The sequence below is a fragment of the Lepidochelys kempii genome, chromosome 25, assembly GCF_965140285.1.
Source record: "Lepidochelys kempii isolate rLepKem1 chromosome 25, rLepKem1.hap1, whole genome shotgun sequence".
Lineage (NCBI taxonomy): Eukaryota > Metazoa > Chordata > Testudines > Cheloniidae > Lepidochelys > Lepidochelys kempii.
The window spans coordinates 10,972,140-10,993,429 of record NC_136404.1 but is presented as its reverse complement, the minus strand read 5'-3'; the positions used below and the strand labels follow the sequence as shown (position 1 = coordinate 10,993,429).

General features: G+C 49.1%; 1 protein-coding gene across 1 annotated transcript; it reads left to right on the top strand.

The window, feature by feature from the left end:
* Nucleotides 1-785: 785 nt before the first annotated feature.
* MAP2K2 (mitogen-activated protein kinase kinase 2) lies at nt 786-19,977 on the top strand. Its single transcript, XM_073324682.2, has 11 exons — nt 786-1,131; nt 2,981-3,191; nt 5,348-5,494; nt 6,232-6,309; nt 7,079-7,130; nt 7,238-7,362; nt 9,363-9,576; nt 10,671-10,735; nt 11,734-11,795; nt 13,291-13,336; nt 15,186-19,977. Exons 1-11 carry the CDS (start codon nt 1,046-1,048, stop codon nt 15,294-15,296), a joined length of 1,197 nt encoding a protein of 398 aa, XP_073180783.1. The 5' UTR covers nt 786-1,045; the 3' UTR covers nt 15,297-19,977.
* The last annotated feature ends 1,313 nt before the right edge of the window (nt 19,978-21,290 follow it).

Below are 21,290 nucleotides of genomic sequence, written 5' to 3'. Positions count from 1 at the left end.
CCTACTCCATCCCCTTATCCCTCCACCCTGCCTCATCCCTTCACCCCTCCCCCTCCCCACCCCATCCCTCCTTCCCCCCATCCCTCCACCCCCACCCTGTCCCTCCCCACCTCATCCCTCGATGCCCCTCCTGTCCCTCCACCCCATCCCTCCCCACTGAATCCCTCGACCCCCATCATCCCTCCCACCCTCCTCCATCCCCTTATCCCTCCACCCTGCCTCATCCCTTCACCCCTCCCGCTCCCTACCCCCACCCCATCCCTCCAACCCCATCCCGACCCTCCCCACCTCATCCCTCGACCTCCCTCCGCACCCCCACCCTGTCCCTCCACCCCATCCCTCCCCACTGAATCCCTCGACCCCCATCATCCCTCCCACCCTACTCCATCCCCTTATCCCCCCACCCTGCCTCATCCCTTCACCCCTCCCGCTCCCTACCCCCACCCCATCCCTCCAACCCCATCCCGACCCTCCCCACCTCATTCCTCGACCCCCACCCTGTCCCTCCACCCCATCCCTCCCCACTGAATCCCTCGACCCCCCTCCTCCCTCCCACCCTCCTCCATCCCCTTATCCCTCCACCCTGCCTCACCCCCACTCCGTCCCCCTCATCCCTCCATCCCCTCCCCCAGACTCCCCCTCCCATCGCCGCGTCCCTCCGCCCCACCCGCTCTCTCCCGCGCCCCGCCCCCCTCCCTGCGCGCCCCCGCAGGCGCGGTCCCGGCGAGAGCTGCCTTGCCCGGGGCCGCGCCTGGCCGCCGGGAGCGCGCTCTCGCGAGACTGCCGCGGCCGGCCCGCCCCTGCCGGGAGTGCCCGCCCTTCCCCGCCTGGCTCGCCCCGGTGCCGCCCCGCCTGCGATGCAGCCCGGCCCCGCGCGCTGACTCCCTCCGGCCTCCGCTGCCCCCTCCCCGGCCAGGCCGCAAAGCCCCGGCCTCGCGTAGCGCGGCGCGCCGAGCCCCGCGGGGGGTAGGGCGGCCCCGGGCCGGGCCATGCGGCGGGGCCCCCGCTAGGCTCCGCGGGACAGGAGGGCGGCCCCGGCCCGGCCATGCCGGCCAAGAGGAAGCCGGTGCTGCCGGCCCTGACGATCACCCCGACCATCGCCGAGGGCCCGAGCCCGGACGGCTCCTCCGAGTGAGTGCGGGGGGGCCGGGCCGGGGGGTGAAGGGGGGCCCGGGGGGGAAACCAGGCCGGGGGGCGAAGGGGGGTTTGGGGGGGCCGGGCTTGGGGGTCAAGGGGGGCCGGGGGTGGGGCTTCAGGCACACAAGGAGGTCGGGGGGGGACCCTGGCAGGGGGCGTGAAGAGGGTTCGGGCAGGGGGTCTGAGCTGGGGGGGCACAGCGGTTGGGGGGGCCGGGCCTGGGTGGTGAAGGGGTGCTGGGGGAGGGTTAGGATGAGGGGGCAAAGGGGGTTGGGGGGCCTGGGAGATGAAGGGATGCCCGAGGGGGGGAAACCAGGATGGGGGGGGTGAAGGGGGTTTGGGGGGGTGAAGGGGGGCCGGGGGTGGTGCTTCAGGCATGCGGGGGGTTCGGGGGGGACCCAGGCTGTGGGGGGGCAGGGGAACTGGGCTGGAGGATGAGGTCAGAGTTGGGGGAGGGGGAGCCTGGTGGGAGGATGGGAACTGCAAGTGGGGCTCTATGGGGCAGAGGGCTGAGAGCATGGGGGGGTGGGGGCAGGAGCTCAAGTGGAAATGGGGCCATGAGAGGGGTCGCCCCCAGGGGGCCAAGGGAAGGGCAGGGAGGTGGCCGGGGTTAGGACAGGAGGCCCCAGGGGCCGAGACAAAGGCACCTAGCTGGGCCTCTCACCCTGGCTGGGAACGTGGAACTGGGGTGAGACAGGTGTCGCTGGGGGTACGGGGGATGTTGGGACAGTTATACTTGGGGGGGTGTTGTCGTTTGGGAGGGTAGACTGGAGAGATGATGGGGGCTGTATAGTTTGCGAGGGGTTTCAGGGGAATACCTGTAAAGACTCACTTGTCCTAAGTGCTTGGAGCTCTGCCCAATTCTTCACCATAAACATTCACCTGGAAACAAAGGTGGGGGGTGGGGTGCTATTGCCTGGGAAGAGGGGGTGGGCTCTATGTGTGAGGCTTGGCAGGGTGATTGTAAAAAAGAAGAAAAATAAAGACGGCGACTTTTTGGGGTGGTGGTTAAAATTGTGGATTGAAGGGCTGGGATGGATTTCGAAGGGGAAATAGCTCCACACCGTTGGGCCTACCACACTGACAGTCCAGTCTTCTGATGACCAAAGATATCCCAACAGGAGCTCCAAAAGGCAGGTGGCGTCCAAGCATAAATACCCCATTGTGCTTGGATAATAGATAGGCATTGAGTTTGGGCAGGATGGTGAGGGGTGTAGTGTTTTAAGCTGGGGGATTTGCATGACTTCATGGAAAGTCCCTCTCATGTTACTTAGTGGGCTGCCTAGCCGTATCCCTGGATTCGGAAAGGGGAGCGGCTGCTGGCACAGCTGGCTCCTCTCCCGGCAGTGAGCAGCACGGCTGCTAAAGCGCCTTTAAGGTTTTAATGATTCCCGCTGGTTTCATGGTATTGCTTAAATGGCTGATTGTAAAAAGCTGCATCTCTGTAAGGGATCTGGGCTTCTGGGAAGAAGCTGCATCATTTATCTCCAATATGGCAATTCTTATGTCCCTATCAGTAACATTCCGGGGTTTGTGCCTTTGTAATAAGGCGTCATTTGTTTATCTTACTGCCATATCAAGATATGAATCAGTATATACATAGCTTTGGAGAGGGTTTTCCTCTTAGCTCCCTTCTCCCTACTGGCAGTGCTGAAGGGGTCCAGCATAAACTATATATGGGACTTGCATTATGCTGGGCCTTCTGGCTCTTTGTGTAGCAAGCAAACAGCCACAGTTCTAGTTTTGCCATCTCCTTTGAAGGAAGGGACGTCAAATTCTCTGTTTTTAGCAGAGCCCTAACCGGCTCTAACAGTTTGTCCTGCTCCTCCCTGTTTCTCTTCAGGGCAAACCTGGTAGATCTGCAGAAGAAGCTGGAGGAATTGGAATTGGATGAGCAGCAGAAGAAGAGGCTGGAGGCTTTCCTCACCCAGAAAGCCAAGGTTGGGGAGCTGAAGGATGACGACTTTGAGAGGATCTCCGAGCTGGGAGCTGGCAACGGTGGGGTGGTCACCAAAGTGCAGCACAAACCCTCAGGACTCATTATGGCACGAAAGGTAAAAGAAGTGGCACGTGAATTGTCCTTCTTGTGCTCGTGTTGGCCTATCGTGCCACGCAGGAGAGGGGTTGTAACAGCAGATCATCCTGTTAGAAAAGCAGGACTTTGCCTACTCTTAACCTTCTGCTTCCTTAAATGAATTCTATACTGGTAAAGGGTGCCTGATTATGAGCCCTGGAGACCAAGTCTCCTAGGTATCCTTAGAACAGGTGTTGTCCAGGCAGCAGCACTGTTCTTTTCTCTGTGCTTCAACCCTGACCTGGAGCATCCCCCTTTGGGGTGAGATGAGAGTTTAGTCTCCTTGTCCTTTCTTCTGAAACTACCAGCAACGGTGACTCTTGTGATGTGAACACTAGCAAATAGAGTGAGGTTCCTCAAACTCATTATGCGTGAGCCACCAGTCATCAGTTCATAGTGACTTTTTGCCACTGTTGACCTGAGCTGGATTTGACACAGTGGCACAAAGATGAGTTTTGTCCATTATTAATCCTCTGAGCAATCCAGTCTTCTGACTCCTTCTTCAGTATTAGACCATGGGATGTGAGCTGCACTTTCTCAAATCTTGTGTACTGTTTAGAGCACGTTCATGCTTTATTTTTCCATTAGAGCAGCTCTTAATCAACTCGACTAAATTGGATGAGGTTTGTGGGAGAATTGTACAGTTTTCAGGTGCAAGGTGTAGCTAACAAGGAGAAAGAAAAGGAGGACTTGTGGCACCTTAGAGACTAACCAATTTATTTGAGCATAAGCTTTCGTGAGCTACAGCTCACTTCATCGGATGCTGTAGCTCATGAAAGCTTATGCTCAAATAAATTGGTTAGCCTCTAAGGTGCCACAAGTACTCCTTTTCTTTTTACAGATACAGACTAACACAGCTGCTACTCTGAAACCTAACAAGGAGAGACAATGTGTGGCAGAACCTGCAGAAAGAAGTGCACTTTGCTAGCAGAGGACAGGTCTGTTAAAGTGGTTCCTGGACTCTGTGCCGCTTGCTGTGGATTAGATCATATGCAGCAACAAAGTCCCAGAGACCGTTCTTCCTTGAGACGTCCTTTCTCAACTTCCAACTTAAGAGCTTTGTTAATGCGAGAATAGTTCTGTGAGGAACCTTGTGAGTTTGTAATGAAAACTTACTGTCCCAGACACACAATTTGTTCATCCACCTAATGGTGCCTAATAATGGAAATAAATAATTTACCTGCCTGTCAAAAAAAAATAAATAAAAAAAATGGCTAACTTTCAGTGAGAGAACAAGTAAGATTTCTGACGGTTGTTCAAATCCAGTGTGACTTAACTTGAAACTCTGGTCTTTTGTCTTATAGGGATGAATTTTAAAAGCAACAGGTAAAATTCATGGGTCTGATGAGCAAATATGTCCCACTGACTGGCTTCCCCTGGACAGCAGTATCTGTATAGCATTCCACAGTAGCATCTAGCTTGGGAATACTGGAGCTGGAAAGGTGTCAGTGGGATGCTGTGTATGTGAAAACTGATGGAAACCTGTGTTCAGAGCCTGGTTTGAGGTTTTCAGCATTGTCAAGCCTAGGGCTGTTTGTTGGTCCAAACCTTCCCTGTCTCCCCATGCAGAATGATAGAAGTCTCAAGAGACTCTAAAGCATGTAATGGTGATCGCTATTGTTTGAGAATGACTTGATTTTTCTAGCAGCTACAGCTTCCCTTCCTGCGAGGTATTGCTTGCACATTGATAAACTGGTCCTACATGGAGTCCAAGGAATAATTCATCTGCTCCATAACTTTCAAACAACTCCCTCTCAGTGACCATGTTTTAGTTTTTCCCTGGTTTCTATGGTATTCAAACACCCTTTATAGTGCCTGTAGAGCTGGGTTTTCTTGTGATAAACATTTACTATGTTGGGTGTCATCTCTGCACCCAGCTTGTTCCACTGCTTTTCTGCACTGTACGGTCAGCACAGGGGTGACTAGTGTGCTCAGCTGCATTCTGTGTAGCATGCAGAAATAGTTGTCCAGCAAGCCTCACTGCTTAGATAGGGCGAACAGCTCTCACCAGTACAGGACAAAGTGGGGCTCTTTCAACCCCCTCTTTTGTTTCTCCCTTCCCTTACTTCCAGGCTACAGCTGTATGTTCTTGTAGCTGTTCCTTGATTCTGTTGTTTGATTTTTCTCCCTTTGTAGCTGATTCATTTAGAAATTAAACCCGCCATTCGTAATCAAATTATCCGAGAGCTGCAGGTCCTGCACGAGTGTAACTCTCCGTACATTGTGGGTTTCTATGGAGCTTTCTACAGCGATGGGGAGATCAGCATCTGCATGGAGCACATGGTGAGCCTAAACTCCCTCCTATTAAGCTGCTGCTGCTCTCCAGTGCTGTATACTGGGCAGATCCCTCTGGGTTGTAGATGCAGAGGAGTAAGTGATGCTAGAGTTTTTTCTGACAGCAAAAGGCTTGTTGCTCAGGGCATGGGTGGTGGAGCTGGGACATCAGACTCTGTCTAGGAGCTGTACAGCCCTACTTGAGCAGCTAAAATACAGAGAAATTGACTTTCTGGAAAGCGGAAGTGGCGGTTTTGGGGTCCAGCCAAGAGGAAATGTTGCAAACCCTCCACTGAACAGAATTCACTGAACTGCAGTGTGCGTCTTCCGCTGTATCTGGCGGGGAGGGCGTGTTGTATCTCCTCCACATTGGTGCAGTCAGTGCTGCCTTTGCGTTGACAGTAGTGTGTAGGAGAAACAGTGCGGAAAGCCTGTGACATTAATATGTTAGACGAAATTAAAATGGCATTTCCTAAGATAGCAAAGTTTAATCATGAAGTGCTTAGCAAGAGGTGGACGTAGTCCCCTGAACACCCACCTGTGGTGGTTACCACAGAGATCTTCCTTAGTGTGTGGACAGTCTGATCTAGTTTTACTGACTAGTGAACCCAAATGTGTTATGCTGTTGACACTGCTCAGTCCTCATAGGTATGTAAATTGTAGAGCCTAGAGCTGGAAAACACTTTTAAGGCCATTTATTTTATTTTCCTGCCAGTGCTCAGTTAACTTCTCTGCTCTGAATTTAGGATGGAGGCTCTCTAGATCAAGTGTTGAAAGAAGCCAAAAGGATTCCGGAGGAGATCTTGGGGAAAGTCAGCATAGCGGTGAGTATCCCTCTCACAGAGCTCACTCAAAACCCAAGGGGAAGAGGAGAGGCTTCAGGCTTTCAGAACTAGGGTGACCAGATGTCCCGATTTTATAGTATTTGGGGCTTTGTCTTATACAGGCGCCTATTACCTGCCACCCCCATCTCGATTTTTCACACTTGCTATCTGGTCTTCCTATTCAGAGCTTACTGTCTCTCAGGGTGTACTGGGTGCAAATACCATCTGAGTCTTGACCCTTTGCTGGTACCCAGGGAGTCTCTTATTTCCTTGGAGCTGGAGCACAATTTCCTGTTGGTAGATACACCTACTAATTCAAGTTGCAAACCCAGGTTTTCCCTCCACCCCATATATTGTAATTGTATCATTAACTAGGAGTCAAAAGAATAACCGTATGAGCTGGGAAGTTAGTATATTTCAGACCATTTACTGCAGCCCCAGCTGGTAGGGTAGGAATGGTGGTGTAGGAGCCTCATGGAAAGTTTCCATTGAGCCAATGAACCGGTGATTTCATATCTAACACTGTGGGATTTTCAATTGTTTGAAAGTTTTATCTCCTTAAGCAGAGTGGATCTAAAGTGCAACCAACATTTGTTCGGCTGTGTGTCGGTTACTCCCTAAAGCTGAAACCCTTAGTTGCTACAGGGGGGCTTTACTGGTGATGTTGCAGTATTACAGCATCTTAAGTCTGTGCAAGATATCTCTCTCCAAAGGGAAAGACTTTTCCTTCCCAGCTTTTAGCTCTTTCTCTCCTTTGGTTTCCTTCCAGGTTCTGCGAGGTTTGGCCTATCTAAGAGAGAAGCATCAGATCATGCACAGAGGTGAGAGGGGAGAACCTAAAAATAGCTTCTCATGACAACCAGAGACCTGGATTATTCTTACCTAGCATTGCACATACATTTTTTATCTCTCTCTCTTCTATTCTCAGATGTGAAACCTTCTAACATCCTGGTCAATTCCCGGGGAGAGATAAAGCTATGTGACTTTGGGGTTAGCGGTCAGCTCATTGATTCCATGGCAAACTCCTTTGTGGGGACTCGATCCTACATGTCTGTAAGCCCCTATTCTTATGTAAACCTTTGGATGTATTCTACAAGGGAGAGGGATTTACCACTCTCCTGAACCAGACAGAGAGTTAGCATAGTGTCCAGGGTCACTCACAACTCCAGGCATTCTTAGCCTGGCCTGTAGTATCCTGCTATTACACCCTTCTATGCTGAAACTAGCCCACCAGAGAAGTAGTTGTAATATATGGACAAATCACTGAGGGCTAGATCAAGGCCTCACTTCACTTCTGTCTCCAGCTTGATTTATTTTTTGGACGTACAAAGAACACCTACATGGACTTACATAAATCTGCTTCTTTTAAAGGGATGCCATCAACCTTAAAACGAGTCAGTTTCAAAAAAGAGTTAAAAGTAGTTTGAAGTCCTACATGTGCTCCTGAGTTCCCCTGCCAATATTTGTGGGCTTAGAGCTGACCTTGCACCTTCTAAAAAACGCTCTCCTCCCCCCCCACCCCCGCGCTCTTTTTTCTATGTGGAAAGAACCAAGTCACCTAAGGGATATTGGCTTATTCAGGTGAAAACTCTGAAAAGGACTCCATAAAACACTTCATTCTCCATTGCCCTGTGCCTTGTGCAGTCATTCACGCCAGCTGCAAAGTGAAAGCCAGAGTGGTAGCGTGTTCCATTCACTTCACACTGGTGCAGATATTCCACACTGTGCAGGGCAATGGGGAATTGGGTCCAAAGTGGTGTCCAGTGCCACACGTGAACTGGAAAAAGAAGTGACAGTCACCTCAGGTGTTACTTTGTAGCAGTAGGCAGAAGAATTTCAGACAGAGGTGAGATGTTTAACTTGAAGTTCCTTTAATCATTAGATGCTGTCTTTCTATCCAAACAGTCTGGTGGCAATCTAACTATCTGCAATGGAATTTTTGCATATTGACTCTTATATGTCTGTGAAAATTTGCACAACTCCCATTCTAGCCAGCGTCCTTTGCTTTCTTCAGCAGGAGATTTACTGACCAGTATAATTACAAAACTCTAAATCTGTGCTGGCACTCGATCCTTAGCTCGTTCGCCTCAGTGGGGTGGCGTATAGTGTGCATCTCCCCAGCCTGACGGCTAGGAACAAAGACGTGGGTTCTTAGGGGTGCTGTCAGCCTATGCTTGTGTCCTTCACTCTGAACTTCTTTGTATTTTGGGCACTGTTCCTCTTCAAGTGCAGTTATGGTTAAAACAGACTAGAAGAAAAAAAAAGAAGTCTCCTTCTTTCTCAGTCCATCGGCTCTCTGTGATTTTGAGTCATATCTCTACTGGCAGCTGTGACTCCTATTCGTTCTGCAGTGATGTAAGGAACAAAACCCAGCTAGGTTTTCAGATTCTATTTGAGAGTTTGTAGTATGGGGCAGATAAGAAAATCATCTTTTTTTTTTTTTTTTTTTTTTTTACTTGTATACTGAGTAAACTAGATCTGAATACACTGAGAAAATAACCCTGTGGAGTCAGTCACTCTTCTGGCCATAGCAGAACTTAAAGAAGAGCTGCATTAGAGTAGCATTTAAGTATATAAAACCTGCACTACACATTCTGTGGACATGATCTTTCTAGGTAGAAGAAATCCCTCCTACCCCCCCATATTTCCTCTCCTACCCCCCCATATTTCCTCTGAGCATATTAATGTTTCCTGCTGGTGTCAAGAGTTGTAGGCTCTCAGAGGATTCTAGTTTATAAAGAAGACTGAGTGGATTTTCAAACAGCCTGTCCCTGCAGCAATTCCTCCTTGAAACAGAAAAAAGCAGTTTGCAAGAGCCACTTTAGCCTGAAGGTGGGGGGGGCGGGGCAGGAGAAAGATAGTCGGTCTATTTCATTTAAATGTATAATTAGTAAGGAGTATTTTGTATCCTTCTGTTTGTGGCAGAGTTCCTCTGCAGTAATGTGCCATAGCCACAAATTACTTCCAGTCAATGGAGTCTCTTCCATGCAGTGACCTCTCTTCTGTTGGGAAGTACAGTTTTACTGAGGCACATCTGTGACTTTTCATTACAGCCTGAGCGGTTGCAGGGCACTCATTACTCAGTTCAATCCGACATCTGGAGCATGGGTCTCTCCCTGGTGGAGCTGTCTATCGGAAGGTACCCAATCCCCCCACCAGACTCCAAGGAACTGGAAGCGATATTTGGCCGTCCCATGGTCGATGGGGCAGAGGGAGAACCTCACAGCATCTCACCGCGGCCCAGACCCCCAGGGCGCCCTGTCAGTGGTAGGGGCTGAAATTGACACCTGTGTGCTGGGATGATTTTTGGTTTATGGGGCTGGGTTAGAAATATGAAACAATCCAGGACCATTAATTCGCTTTCATCATTTCTCTGTGTTTGGACATGGAATTGAAGCGAGGCAAATACATAAGGGTTCAATGGGAACTTGTTCTGCAGGAGCCTGACCTATACCTAAACACTGGAAACAGAAGCCAGCAGTGATTCTTGCTTCTCTGGTTTTTACAAAATCTGTGTGTAAAGTTAGTCTTCCACAAAGGCAACATACACATGAAGGCCAAGATGTTCCAAAGTGACTCGTGATTTGGGGTGCGCAATTTGCGGCACTTTGAAAGGAGCCTGATTTTCAGAGGTCCGGTGTTCAGCCCTTGGAAAATCGGGTCCCTTTAAGAAGTGTCCAGCTTAGCCCCCAAAATCATTGGAAAATCTTGGTCTAACTGTGCAGAACTTGAACTGGAAATTTGTATCTCTAGCAATGTGATATTGCTTTGCTGACAAACTTTGTTGGTGAGATGTGACAGCCCTAGAGGCAAGTGCTGTTACCCATAGGTCAGGTCCAGCATTTGTATCGGCAGAGCAAGCTTCCTGCTAGCGTGCCTGAATCCTGGCCCTGGGGTAAGGGCAAGTTCAGTTTCAGCAGCCCATTTGCTCCTTGGTCACTGATTAGACTGATCTCAAAGGGGCCAAATATGTGCCAGTTGTGGTGTATTTGAGATCTGAACAGATCAGGGAGCTAGACTGAGGCCACCAAATTCATCTCACATAGGCATCTGAACAGCCATTAGATGGTAATTATTGAGTGGCTGGATTTGAACTGCTGATCTAAAGGTCAAAGGCTTCTTGGTCTGCTTCAAGCCCTCCAAGCAATATGATCTTGTGCTTCTCAAATGCTCCGAGCTATTAAATGGATCAGTGATTTGGTAGCAGAGGTTGAAACCATAAAGCTCAAAACAGGCTTTTAAAAAAATCCATCCCCATTGTCCTGCTTTTGCTTCCATCATAGTAAACTCTACTGTGCAGGTTCTGTTACTTTCGTCCATGTGCAGTTTCTTACTCTGCCTTTGTCCTCTTAACTACACAGGCCATGGAATGGACAGTCGGCCTGCAATGGCTATCTTCGAACTGCTGGACTATATTGTTAATGAGGTTGGTATTTGAAATCACTTTTCATCTCCTTTCCCTCTGTTGGAGTCTTTTGGAGTCTCTTGACTCAGAATAGATCAAAAATCCTCATTTGCTAATCTGTTAAAGGGGTAATAAGAACTGAAAGCTTCACTAAAATCTCCTTCTCTCCTACTCACTCTATTTGTACTGTATCCTGTCCCTTCTCTCCCATTTGCTCTTCCTGTCTCTTGGTATTAAAGTCTACCACACTAAAGTGCCTCTAGCTCTGGAATAAGACCCTGCAGACAAGGGCTTATAATATCTTTGAAGAAACCGTGAGAAGAGTAGAAAGAGGAGCCCTGAGGGTAATGAACTATTTGTTCAGTAATCAGCCATTTAGAACAAACTCCTCCATAGACCTGTGAAGGATAAACAATCCCCCTGGTAGGAGCCAGATCACCCCAGTGTTCTCAGCATGGGCCGAACGACTGGTCTCTTTTTGAAAAACCTTAAGGTAAATTACAATCTGGGGTCTTAAAGTGAGCGTGTCCCAGTAAGGAGGCAGGACTAGTCTGTGGGAGGAGCAGCTTTCCCTGCAGGGTGACATGATGAGTTGTTACCTGACCGCAGTTGTACCTGTTGAGTTAGTTCTATCTGCTGTAGGGTTTCAGGTATGTGGGATTTGCTGTGTCTTATCAGAACACTGATCTGGGATGTTGAACTCCAACCTTTTGGCAGTGGCTAATACCTAATGCTTCAAAAGTAGGCAGTTCTGGCTTCCCCTGTGCACCTAGCCAAATGGGCAGTGCTTTACCTAGGGTGGGGGGCAAGGTTTTCCTTCGGAGGCCTCGAATGGTATAGCTGGCAGAAGATATGCACTGATGGGAGGCTAGTGGCTGTAAAGGGAAGCAATAGTTGCTCGGTTCTGAGGTTTAAAGGGAAACACGTATGAGCAGTCAGGTCTTCAGGCTGCAGCTTTTCAGTGACTGTGCTTCTTCCTGACCCATTGATGCAGAAAACCCTTTTGCTTCTTTTCCCAGCCTCCTCCTAAGCTGCCGAATGGAGTTTTCACACAAGACTTCCAGGAGTTTGTAAATAAATGGTAAGGTTCTCCTTCTACAAGTGAACTTCGAGGCTGTTCACGGGGCTGGTTCAGCAGCCCGAGAGATTGAAACCTTCCATCCCATAACAAGGCTGGCAGTAGCAGGACACGGTTTCCCACGTGCCCCAGCCAGTGTGCCTCCACTCTGACCTGGAGGGACCATCCTTCGTCCGTCCTTGTGAGCCATTCAATCTGTGGTCCCTGTGAGCGCTTATGTGGGCGCTTGTTTTACTAAGACATGAACTAAGACCACAAGCCCATTTCATATAGGCTACAAAAATGGCAGTCGGGTAATGGCTCGGAGTTGATACCAGTGTGGGTTGGCCACTTGAGTCATCCAGTCCCCCAGTCTTTTTGTATTTATTATAAGACTTTTGGTGGATGCCTAGATAAACGCTGCAGCCAATGCTGGTTTATTAACAGCCTTCTCCACGATGTGGTATTCTTCCAGACACTCACCCAGAGGAAGCTTGCCTAGAATGTTTCTAGGAGCATGTGATCTTCTCTCTCAATCTCTTGCCTTCTCCTCACTTAGAAGGGATTGTTTTTCTTCAGTTGGACTTGTCTTGTTGGGGCTTCATGCTTTGGTGACACCGGCAGCTCAGACTCGTGTTCAAAAGATCTTGTAATTAATGTAGACTGTGTACTTGGGAAGGCGGGGTTGGTTGTATTTAGACGATACAGTGCTAATTTTCAACATCAAGGGTTACTGTTGGCCCCCATATTAGATATGCCTAACGAGGCAACATCATGACTAGTGGGCCTGAACTGAGAACTGCCAGCTTTGCTTTGGTTCGTGGAGGCGCTTCAGTCTCAGATATGGGTTGATCTTTTGCAGCTTTCTAAGCCTACGTTTTCCCACACTGACTAATGACTTTGAGATCCTCAATTTTTGGGTGCCCAGCTTGAAACTCTTTGAAGAAGCCTGATTTTCAGAAATGTAGAGCAGCAGTTCCATCTCAAAATAAGGTGTCTTTCTGGTGGTTCAAGTTCGGCACCTAAAATGACTGGTCGCTGTCGGAAACTTATGCTGTCATCTTTATTTTCAAATGAGGGTGGGAGTGGTTTCTCAGCAACTTCTGCTAGACTCTTTGAGTAAAGTTTCCATCAGAACCTGGACCTTCAGAACCAGGTTTCCCTGAAGTTTTTCTATGATGCTTATCTCCTAAGCCTACTGCAGGGTTTGGTAATGGCATGGATAATGTGGTGTGGCATGAGAACCTGGATAGATCTGATGTAAAGGTCTGACTGTTCAAGGGAATCCTGCTTTTCCAGGAATCTGCTAGGATCGGCTTGAAGGGTGTCCCTCAGCAGTGGGTGCATAAAACCACTTTTCGAGTAGTGATAGAAGTGACCAGGTCTAGGTCTGCTGAAGGCAGCATTCGCTGGCTTCCAAATAAACGAGACACCAGGCTGGGTAGTCTGACCGGCCAAATAAGTAGCTTTTCACAAGAGGAGTCTGACAGATCTTTCCTGCCTTTTCTTCTGTTCTCAGCTTAATTAAAAATCCAGCAGAACGGGCAGATCTGAAGATGCTGATGGTAAGTGGGGAGCTGCAAGTTGTTTTGTAGTGTGGGCAGCTCGGGCTTGCATTGTTGGCGGGATTCCCCTCAGTTCCTTGACCAGAAGCAGCTGCTGTTGCATTTGGTTTCCTCCTCTTGAGACACTGGAAGCTCCAAAGTGACATTAAGGATGAACTGAGTGGGAGGTGAGGGAAAAGCTACATGGAAATACCAGTCAGATTGATGGCATTTACAGTCTTCCAGAGCCGGGCCCAATACACATAGGTCCTGCAGCCCATCCTGCTAACCAAGCCCAGTGCAGGCACCAGGCCTTCCGAATGTGATTCCTCAGAGAAGTCTTTGGGAAGGAAAACAGGAGTAGAGAAATCTCCATGTCTTCCCAGGCAGTTTGGGAGATCAGTTTTCCCTGTTAAGCTCCAGATCCTCTCCCCAGCTATGCACTAGTTTCCTCAGCTGCTGTGGACTGGGACGAGGAGACTGTGCCCCCCTCCTCCCGCAATACCTCTTGGAGCTGCTGCTCTGGGCTGCATCACCTGCCTCCCCCCTCCTCCAGGTGCAAAGGCTGGCGGTTCTGTGGCGTGGCAGATCTTTTACTTGCCATCTCCCAGCGTGACATCCATAATAATATCCCATGCTAATTATTATTTTGATGTTCATTATTAAATAGCAGTACGGCTGTCACCCCCTCCCCTACTGATAAACTATCTGAAAACCAAAAAACCCAGCCCTACGCTTGGAAAATGACAGCTAGTTGGACATCTATCTAAAAAGCTGGTTTTGTTGGCTGGAGAACAGAACAAGCCGGTCCTCCGGCTCCGTCAGAACAGAGCTGGCAGTACAGCGTGGCTCCAGCAAGAAGCTGTCGCTGCAACACAAGCATCTGTCAGACCAAACCGTTAGCAACATGATGAGTCATTGGGTGATATAGACCCCGTCACTGGGTGAGAACTGCTCTGGGGAGACAGATCTCCTGGCTTTACCTAGGACAGCAGCAGCAGAGACCGTTACGCTGTGGCAACCCTTCGTCGTCCTGTAAAGCATTGCCTGGAAGCCCTGGTTACACCAGTGCTGGCTATCAGATGGGAGCTTGCGGAAGCTAGCCAAGTGCAGCTGCCCTCTCAGATTACGTAATTGATCCAGAATCCTGCCACTGGGTGCCGCCGTCCCTTGTCTGGTCTCAGTGATCCTCCTGCGCTGACTTTGGGAAGCAGGGCTGCCCACCTCTTAGGGGGGCAGGGCTGCCCTACAAATTGACATCAGCGCAGCTCAGGAGAAGATGCTCTGAGGGCAGGTCTACACTATGGGGCTAAGTCGACCTAAGTTACGCAACTCCAGCTATGTGGCTGGGGTGTCTACACCATGCTGAGGTGTCTACACCATGCTGGGGTGACGAGAGGAACTCTCCCATTGACTTACCTTATGCTGCTTGTTCCGGTGGAGTACTGGAGAGCAATCGGCAGTCGATTTAGCGGGTCTTCACTAGACCCGCTAAATCGACCCCAGGTGTAGTGATCGCCGCACGGAGTGGAGACAAGCCCTAAGTCAATAGGAGAGAGCTCTCCCCTCGGATTAGTAACTCCCCCTCCAAGAGGCAGTAGCTATGTCAGCGGGAGAAACTCTCCCACTGACATAGCGCTGTCTACACGGCCGGGGGGGGGGGTTTACGGTTGGTATATCTGTGTTGCTCGGGGGTGTGGATTTTTCACAACCCTGAGCAATGTCGTTATACTGAAGTATGTAGTGTAGACCGAGCCTTAGTTTGAAAGTCAATGAGCGAGGACTGTGTGGTAGGGAAGTACGGAGTGTCTTGTGAGCTGTGATAGACGAAAGAGATGCCTATGCTTTACTCTCTCTTTTCCCCTTTCAGAATCACGCCTTTATCAAACGCTCTGAAGTGGAAGAGGTGGATTTTGCAGGCTGGCTATGTAAAACGCTGCGGTTAAACCAGCCCAGCACCCCCACCCGCACTGCCATGTGACGGCAAAGCAAACTGCCTTGTGTCCATACATCTGCCTGTCTGTCACCGTTTCCAGCCCTTCAGTAGAAGACAGAACCACCCTCCTTCCTCCCCCATCCCCTTCCCACCCTGCTCCTAAATGGCAAAGCACCATCATTTTGGGAAATATCCATCATCCCACAAACGAGCAGAAATGGGCTTGCTTTCTTTGTTTTTTTTTCCTTGCCCGCGTTCAAGCGCAGCTCAGTCTTTGAAGTTTCTGACATTTGGGAAATGTGCTGCTGCTTATGTTGTCTCTTTTGAAACCTGTTCACTTGGGTTAAAAACTATGGGGTGTGTGTGCAGGGGGCGGGGAAGATCACGTGCTTTGTACACTTAACTTTTGGTGTGGGCTTGAAAATGGCTAGTGTCGAAAGCTCTAGCACTGGACACAGAGAAACCTATCCATGCAGAATGGGTGGGGTGAGGGCAGGCGCAGTTGTTGCCAGATGGTACAGCTGTTGCATGTGTGTTGGCAGAGAGCAAGAAGGGGAAGTGAAGGTGTTGAGACTAGTAGATTCCTTGAGCTTGCTTGGGGAAATTAGCAGAGGCTCTGCAAGAACAAAGAGACGGTTCGTGGGCAATATTTTTAGCCTAGCTGGGGAAAGAGGAGCAGCACTAAATTCTCTCCCACCTTCCTTTTGTCTGTTTGACATTCAGCTCCTTAACAGGGAAGCCTTTCTTCAGCTTCCCTTGTCCTGTTCCAATTTGTGCCCAGTAAGGGCTCTGTCCTAACCCACAGGATGGAGAAAGGACTGATTAGGGAATCCTGTTTTTCTTCATGTAGCTTTGAGGTCCTTTTGCATTACTGTGTGTGGGAAAGTTGATTTTTAGTAGCCCAACTTTCTTCCCTGCTGATCTTCTTCCATGGGTAGAGAGGAAAAGCTTCTGCTTTTAAAACATGAGGTTTTCGAATATATTCCAGACATGCACTGTGTGTTCGGTGATCATCTCGGGCTACTAAATCGCCACATTGGGCAGTTAGCCTGCTAAAAAAGGGAATGAGTCTGAGCCAGTTCATAACAGACTGCAGGGCAATACTGGCTATTCTTCCAGTCACTGTGACGCTCAGGGGCAAGAAGTTTTTTGTGGTAAGCTTGGGCCTACCAGAATGGTGATGGGGGAGACAGCACCCCCCCAGCGACTGCAGCAGCATTGTTGCCCAGCTGCCCTTCCGCGCTTTGAGAGGAAGACTGCGTCTTGCACCTGACAGTTGGCGACACAAAGGGAAAGCGGGCATTTCCAGCATGTTCTGCCGCCAGGGCAGAGGTGCTGTGTTGGGAATTGAATCCCCAGCAACTGGCCCAGGGAAGAAAAGTCCTGATCTTCCTTCAGATCTACTCGCGGCACTGACAAGGCCAATCTGGCAGCAGCCCAGGAGTGTGATGCAAACTCCAAAGGCTCTTGGGGTGCAGGTTTTCTCTGCTGCTCTATGGTCCAGTGAGAACCATCTCCGAGGGCTGTGGCAGATGCAAGCATTTTTAGAAACGTTCTTTGGAGAGGCAGGGCGGGGATGGGGGAGATGCCTCAAATCCTACAGGAAGCCAAACAGCAGATTTCCACCCTGGGTTCTTTACCTGTTTGAAAAGGTCTCCAAGCTGCCTGCTAGTGATCAGGATTGGGCTTTGTTTTGTTTTTCCTCCACCACTGATCTTTTTCCCCCCCAGCTCCTACCAGAGGGTTTCAAACCTGTGATCTCCCCCGGAATATACCTAATCTGGAAGTTCATTCTCTTCTCTTCCCTCCCCTCCCCTGCTTGGTCTCACTGTTTTAGAGTGGCTGGTTCATAACTGTGTATTCAGCCGGCAGCCTTCAGACAACCATTTCAGGCAGAAGACCAGGGCGAGGTAGCTGTGACTCCAGCTGTCTTATGACCAGCTGGCGAGATGCTGTACAAGGCCACTGGAGGAATGAAACCACACATCAGAACTAGTTTTGTGACATAACTAGCCAAAAGCAATCAAGTCTCTGGGGGAGACTTTCCCGAGGACCATTAGGTGCCTAACTCCTATTGGCTTTAATGGGAGCTGGGTGTCTTAAACGGTCCTCTTTGCCTGGGCAAAATCTCCCCCTCTGCCAGTTTGATGGCACATGCTTCTTGGGTAGGGGAAAGACCTCTCAAAGCCACCCAGACATGGTGCACGTCTCTTCGCTCTTCTGATAGGTAAAGATGCCATTGTACGGTGGCTGAACTGTTGCACAGAGCTGCCTGCACCATTGCAGCCCCTCTCCCGCCCCCTGCTCCAGCAGTTAGGAGTCCTGTCCAGTTTTAGCCTCTTCCATTGGGGAAGTGCTGCTACTTTGAGTTATGATTGCTATCCCCATTGCTCGGCGTTCCCTGCCGAAGGCCAGTACAAATCCCTGCGCGGCAGAGTTCCCTAATTGTGATAGGTGGAGTGGTCACTCCAAATGTGCTTCATCTAACGACAATCCTGCTGGCAACCTCTGAACCACGAAGATCTCCATACTGCTCCCTAGAAGGGGGACACCAGTCGTACGCTGTCTTTTCTGCTGCTGAGCTGGGAGTAGAGTCTTGCCTTGGGCAAGCAGATCTTGCTTTCTAACTTTCCACGTGAGCTGCCTGGTTCTCAGAAACATTTTCCTGTAGGCTATCTGGGCAGGAAGACCCGGATGGCTAAGAGAAAGTGACTAACTGAGGTAGCTGTTTGCTCCTGCCCTTTGATTAGTGTGTGAGCTGATTCAGACATGAAGTCTGAGGGAAGCCTCTTGTGGAACTGTACTAGGCCTTGTTTGTTTTTGAGAGACTGGCAGTAGTACGTATGGAATTTGCCAAGTGTATTTATCTCCCCTTTCTTAGGGTGGATTCGGTTCTTCATTTCCTTGAGGGAAGGGAATAAGAGGTTAAACGATAGCTAACTAGAAGGGCCTGCTCACCTTTGGTGGAATCTTGCTTCTCTCAAGCTACCTCTCTAGGGAATGATAGGTACGTACCTTGCCGGTACGGGAGCAAGGAAGGGCCTTGTTTTGCTATAACAGTTGAGTCTCATGAGGTGGGAAGATAGCCTGCATGGATCACATGGACAGGGTCTGTTCAAAGAGCCTTTTATGTTTTTTTGTTTTGTTTTTTTAATTTACCCTTTCTTTTCCTGCCTGACGTAGAAATACAAGCCATAGGAATGACTCATTCCCTTGCCCTCTTGGCTTTCGGGGAGGGGTCTCTGTGATGTGCGAGTTCCATTTGGCTAGAGTCTAGAAATCTTGTCTTTGTCGGGTCTCCTAAGGCACGATGTCTTGGCTTAATGGGCAGAGGCTGTCTGCGTCCTCAGCCCTAGCATTCTTGTGCTGCTGTTAAAGGAAAAACCTGCGCCAGCCCACAGTGGCTGCAAAGGTCAATTGTGAACTTGTAAATTCGGGGAAGTGGGGGTGTGTGATTTGTGAGGCTTGGAAAGTGTGGCCACAGCTGCTTTCTAATGGACAGTTCCTTTATTGGGTAGGCAGCAGACATATCAGTGCCCCCCTCCCCCAAAAAGCATACATTCTTCTCCTGTAACCACGTTCCACTGGGGAATGTATCGAATCTACCTGAAAAGGAAAGGATGTGGGGCAGAACCTGATCACTCATGAAGCACCTTCCATGTCTGTATGGTGTCTGTTTCACCCCCTTGATGAAGGGCAAGGTGTCAGCCAGTGTGGGGTAAAGTCTTTCAACTAGCACGTTGACTGTGTAATCATTTAAGGAGGGGTGGGGGATTCCCTCCCTCCCCATAGATGCGTTTCATGCTGCTGATTGTGGTTCAGATATGCTGGGTGTTTTTTAAAACACACACAAACAAATATGGCGGGCTGTGCTCATTTTTTCAAATAGTACCAGCGGCTCAGGCACTGGTGTTATTTTTACCGTTTTGACCCTGGAGTTACCCTATTTGATCAGATTATCAGGTGCTCTCGTGCCTGGGTTCTCGTTAATCAGACCAGTTAATCAGACACGCATGCAGAAAAGCAGATGAGAGGGCTGGACGAATGTGGGTCTCTTACTCTGTTCGGGGAACACCTGGAAAGTTGGTACAATCTCCTGATGCCCAGAAGAAGGGGAGACAGGTTTCCCTACTGCTCCAAACCAAAGCTTATGCTGCAGGCTTCAGATTTCACTCTGTCCGTTTGCCACGGTGTCCCATAATATTTATAAAGCAGGAAGAAAATGGGTACAGTTTAATAGCCCGAGGGAAGACTTGTCTGATAGCTAGAAAAGATTTGAGAGCTGGAATCTGACGCATCATCCCTGAGTGGCAGTTGTATGATTTCCAACATCCCATTTGTTTTTTTTTTTCCTAGAGTGCACTTATATTCCATCAAATCTGGCAACTCTGGAGGATTGAATGTATTATACAAAGTGTTTGGGTTAATTAAAAAAAACAATTCTAATTGAAATGGTGAGATCGTGTGCTCTGAATGACTATGTACTGTTTTTGGTCATGTATATGAGCCATGAGGCTCTGGGGTGGGGGGTATATCTTTTTTCCCTCTTATTTAAATAAAAAAACGGTGGGGATTCTACGATTCAAACGCTTTGGGGTAGTTTTGTTTTGCTTTTGCGCTTGGTTTTGGAGGTGAAGGGGAAAGTCTATTGAGCATTTTGTTGGTGCAATTTTTTTTTAACTATTTTCATCCTGGAAAAAATAATAAATGGCACTTTACATTAAAAGGCCTTTTCCCTCTTTAATTTCATCACAGGTGATTTTTAAACATGAATTTTTAAACTGAAACATGAATTTTATCCTTTATAAAAACTGATGGGGTCTATTTCCACTCAAGAAAGAGATCTTGGAGGCATCATGGATAGGTCTCTGAAAACATCTGCTCAATGAGCAGCGGCAGTCAAAAACGTTAACCATGTTAGGAACGGGATAGATGATAAGACTGAAAATATCATAATGCCACGAAATAAATCCATGGTACGCCCACAGCTTGAATACTGCATGCAGCTGTGGTCGTCCCATCTCAAGAGATGTATTAGAATTGGGAAAAGGTACAAAGAAGGCCAACAAAAATTATACAGGGGTGAGGAACAGGTTCTAGACAGATTAAAAAAACGGGGCCTGTTGTTTGGAGATAAGAGATGATGGAGGGTGGGGGATATGAGAGAGGTCTATAAAATCATGATGGGGGTGGAGAAAGTGAACAGGGAAGTGTTGTTTACCCCTTCACATAACAAGAATCAGGGGTCACCCCATGAAATTAATAGGCATCAGGTTTAAAACAAACCAGGAAGTATGTCACACAACACACGGTCAACCTGTGGAACTCATTGCTAGGGGATGTTATGAAGGCCAAAAGTATGACTGGGTTCAAAAAAGGATTAGATCAGTTCATGGAGGGTACGTCCATCAATGGCTATTAGCCAAGATGGTCAAGGATGCAGCCCCATGCCCTGGGTGTCCCTAAACCTGTGACTGCTGGAAGCTCGGACTGGACAACGGGGGATGGATCACTTGATAATTGCCCTGCTCTGTTCATTCCCTCTGAAGCATCTGGCACTGGCCACTGTCAGAAGATAGGATCCTGGGCTAGATGGACCATTGGTTTGACCCAGTGTGACCATTCGTATGCTTCAAGGCATAAGTTAACCATGGCTGTCAGGAAGAAACTTCTATTGGCAAGTGATTCCTCTAATAGATAATTATGGGATCGTGCTGCTTGCACCTACTACAGGCTGCTTGCTGTTGGTTTCTGGATGAGATGCACCAGTGGTCTGGCAGGCCCTGTAAGGAAGCTGCAGTGAGATCCATTCTTGTACCTTAAAGCTACGAGCTGCTCGGTTTCACTGAGCTGCCCACCGTCGGATTCAACCCTGGCCGCCTCCAGCAGAAAGTAGAGGATGCAAAATTATTTCAGCACTGTGGATCTCGGACCTTAACAGCAATCAATAGTATGTCGAAGCAAGAGGCACTTCTCGTTACCTTGAATTCTGCCCCCAGAACATTGTGTGTGGGTGTGCTGGGGATCGTGGGTGCTAGT

Bases quoted from the DNA above. Each gene is read 5' to 3' on its own strand.
- MAP2K2 (XM_073324682.2), top strand. From the start codon at position 1,046: ATGCCGGCCAAGAGGAAGCCGGTGCTGCCGGCCCTGACGATCACCCCG. The intron at 6,310-7,078 runs GTGAGTATCCCT...GTTTCCTTCCAG, and splicing joins TGGGGAAAGTCAGCATAGCG to GTTCTGCGAGGTTTGGCCTA. The intron at 10,736-11,733 runs GTTGGTATTTGA...TTCTTTTCCCAG, and splicing joins TGGACTATATTGTTAATGAG to CCTCCTCCTAAGCTGCCGAA.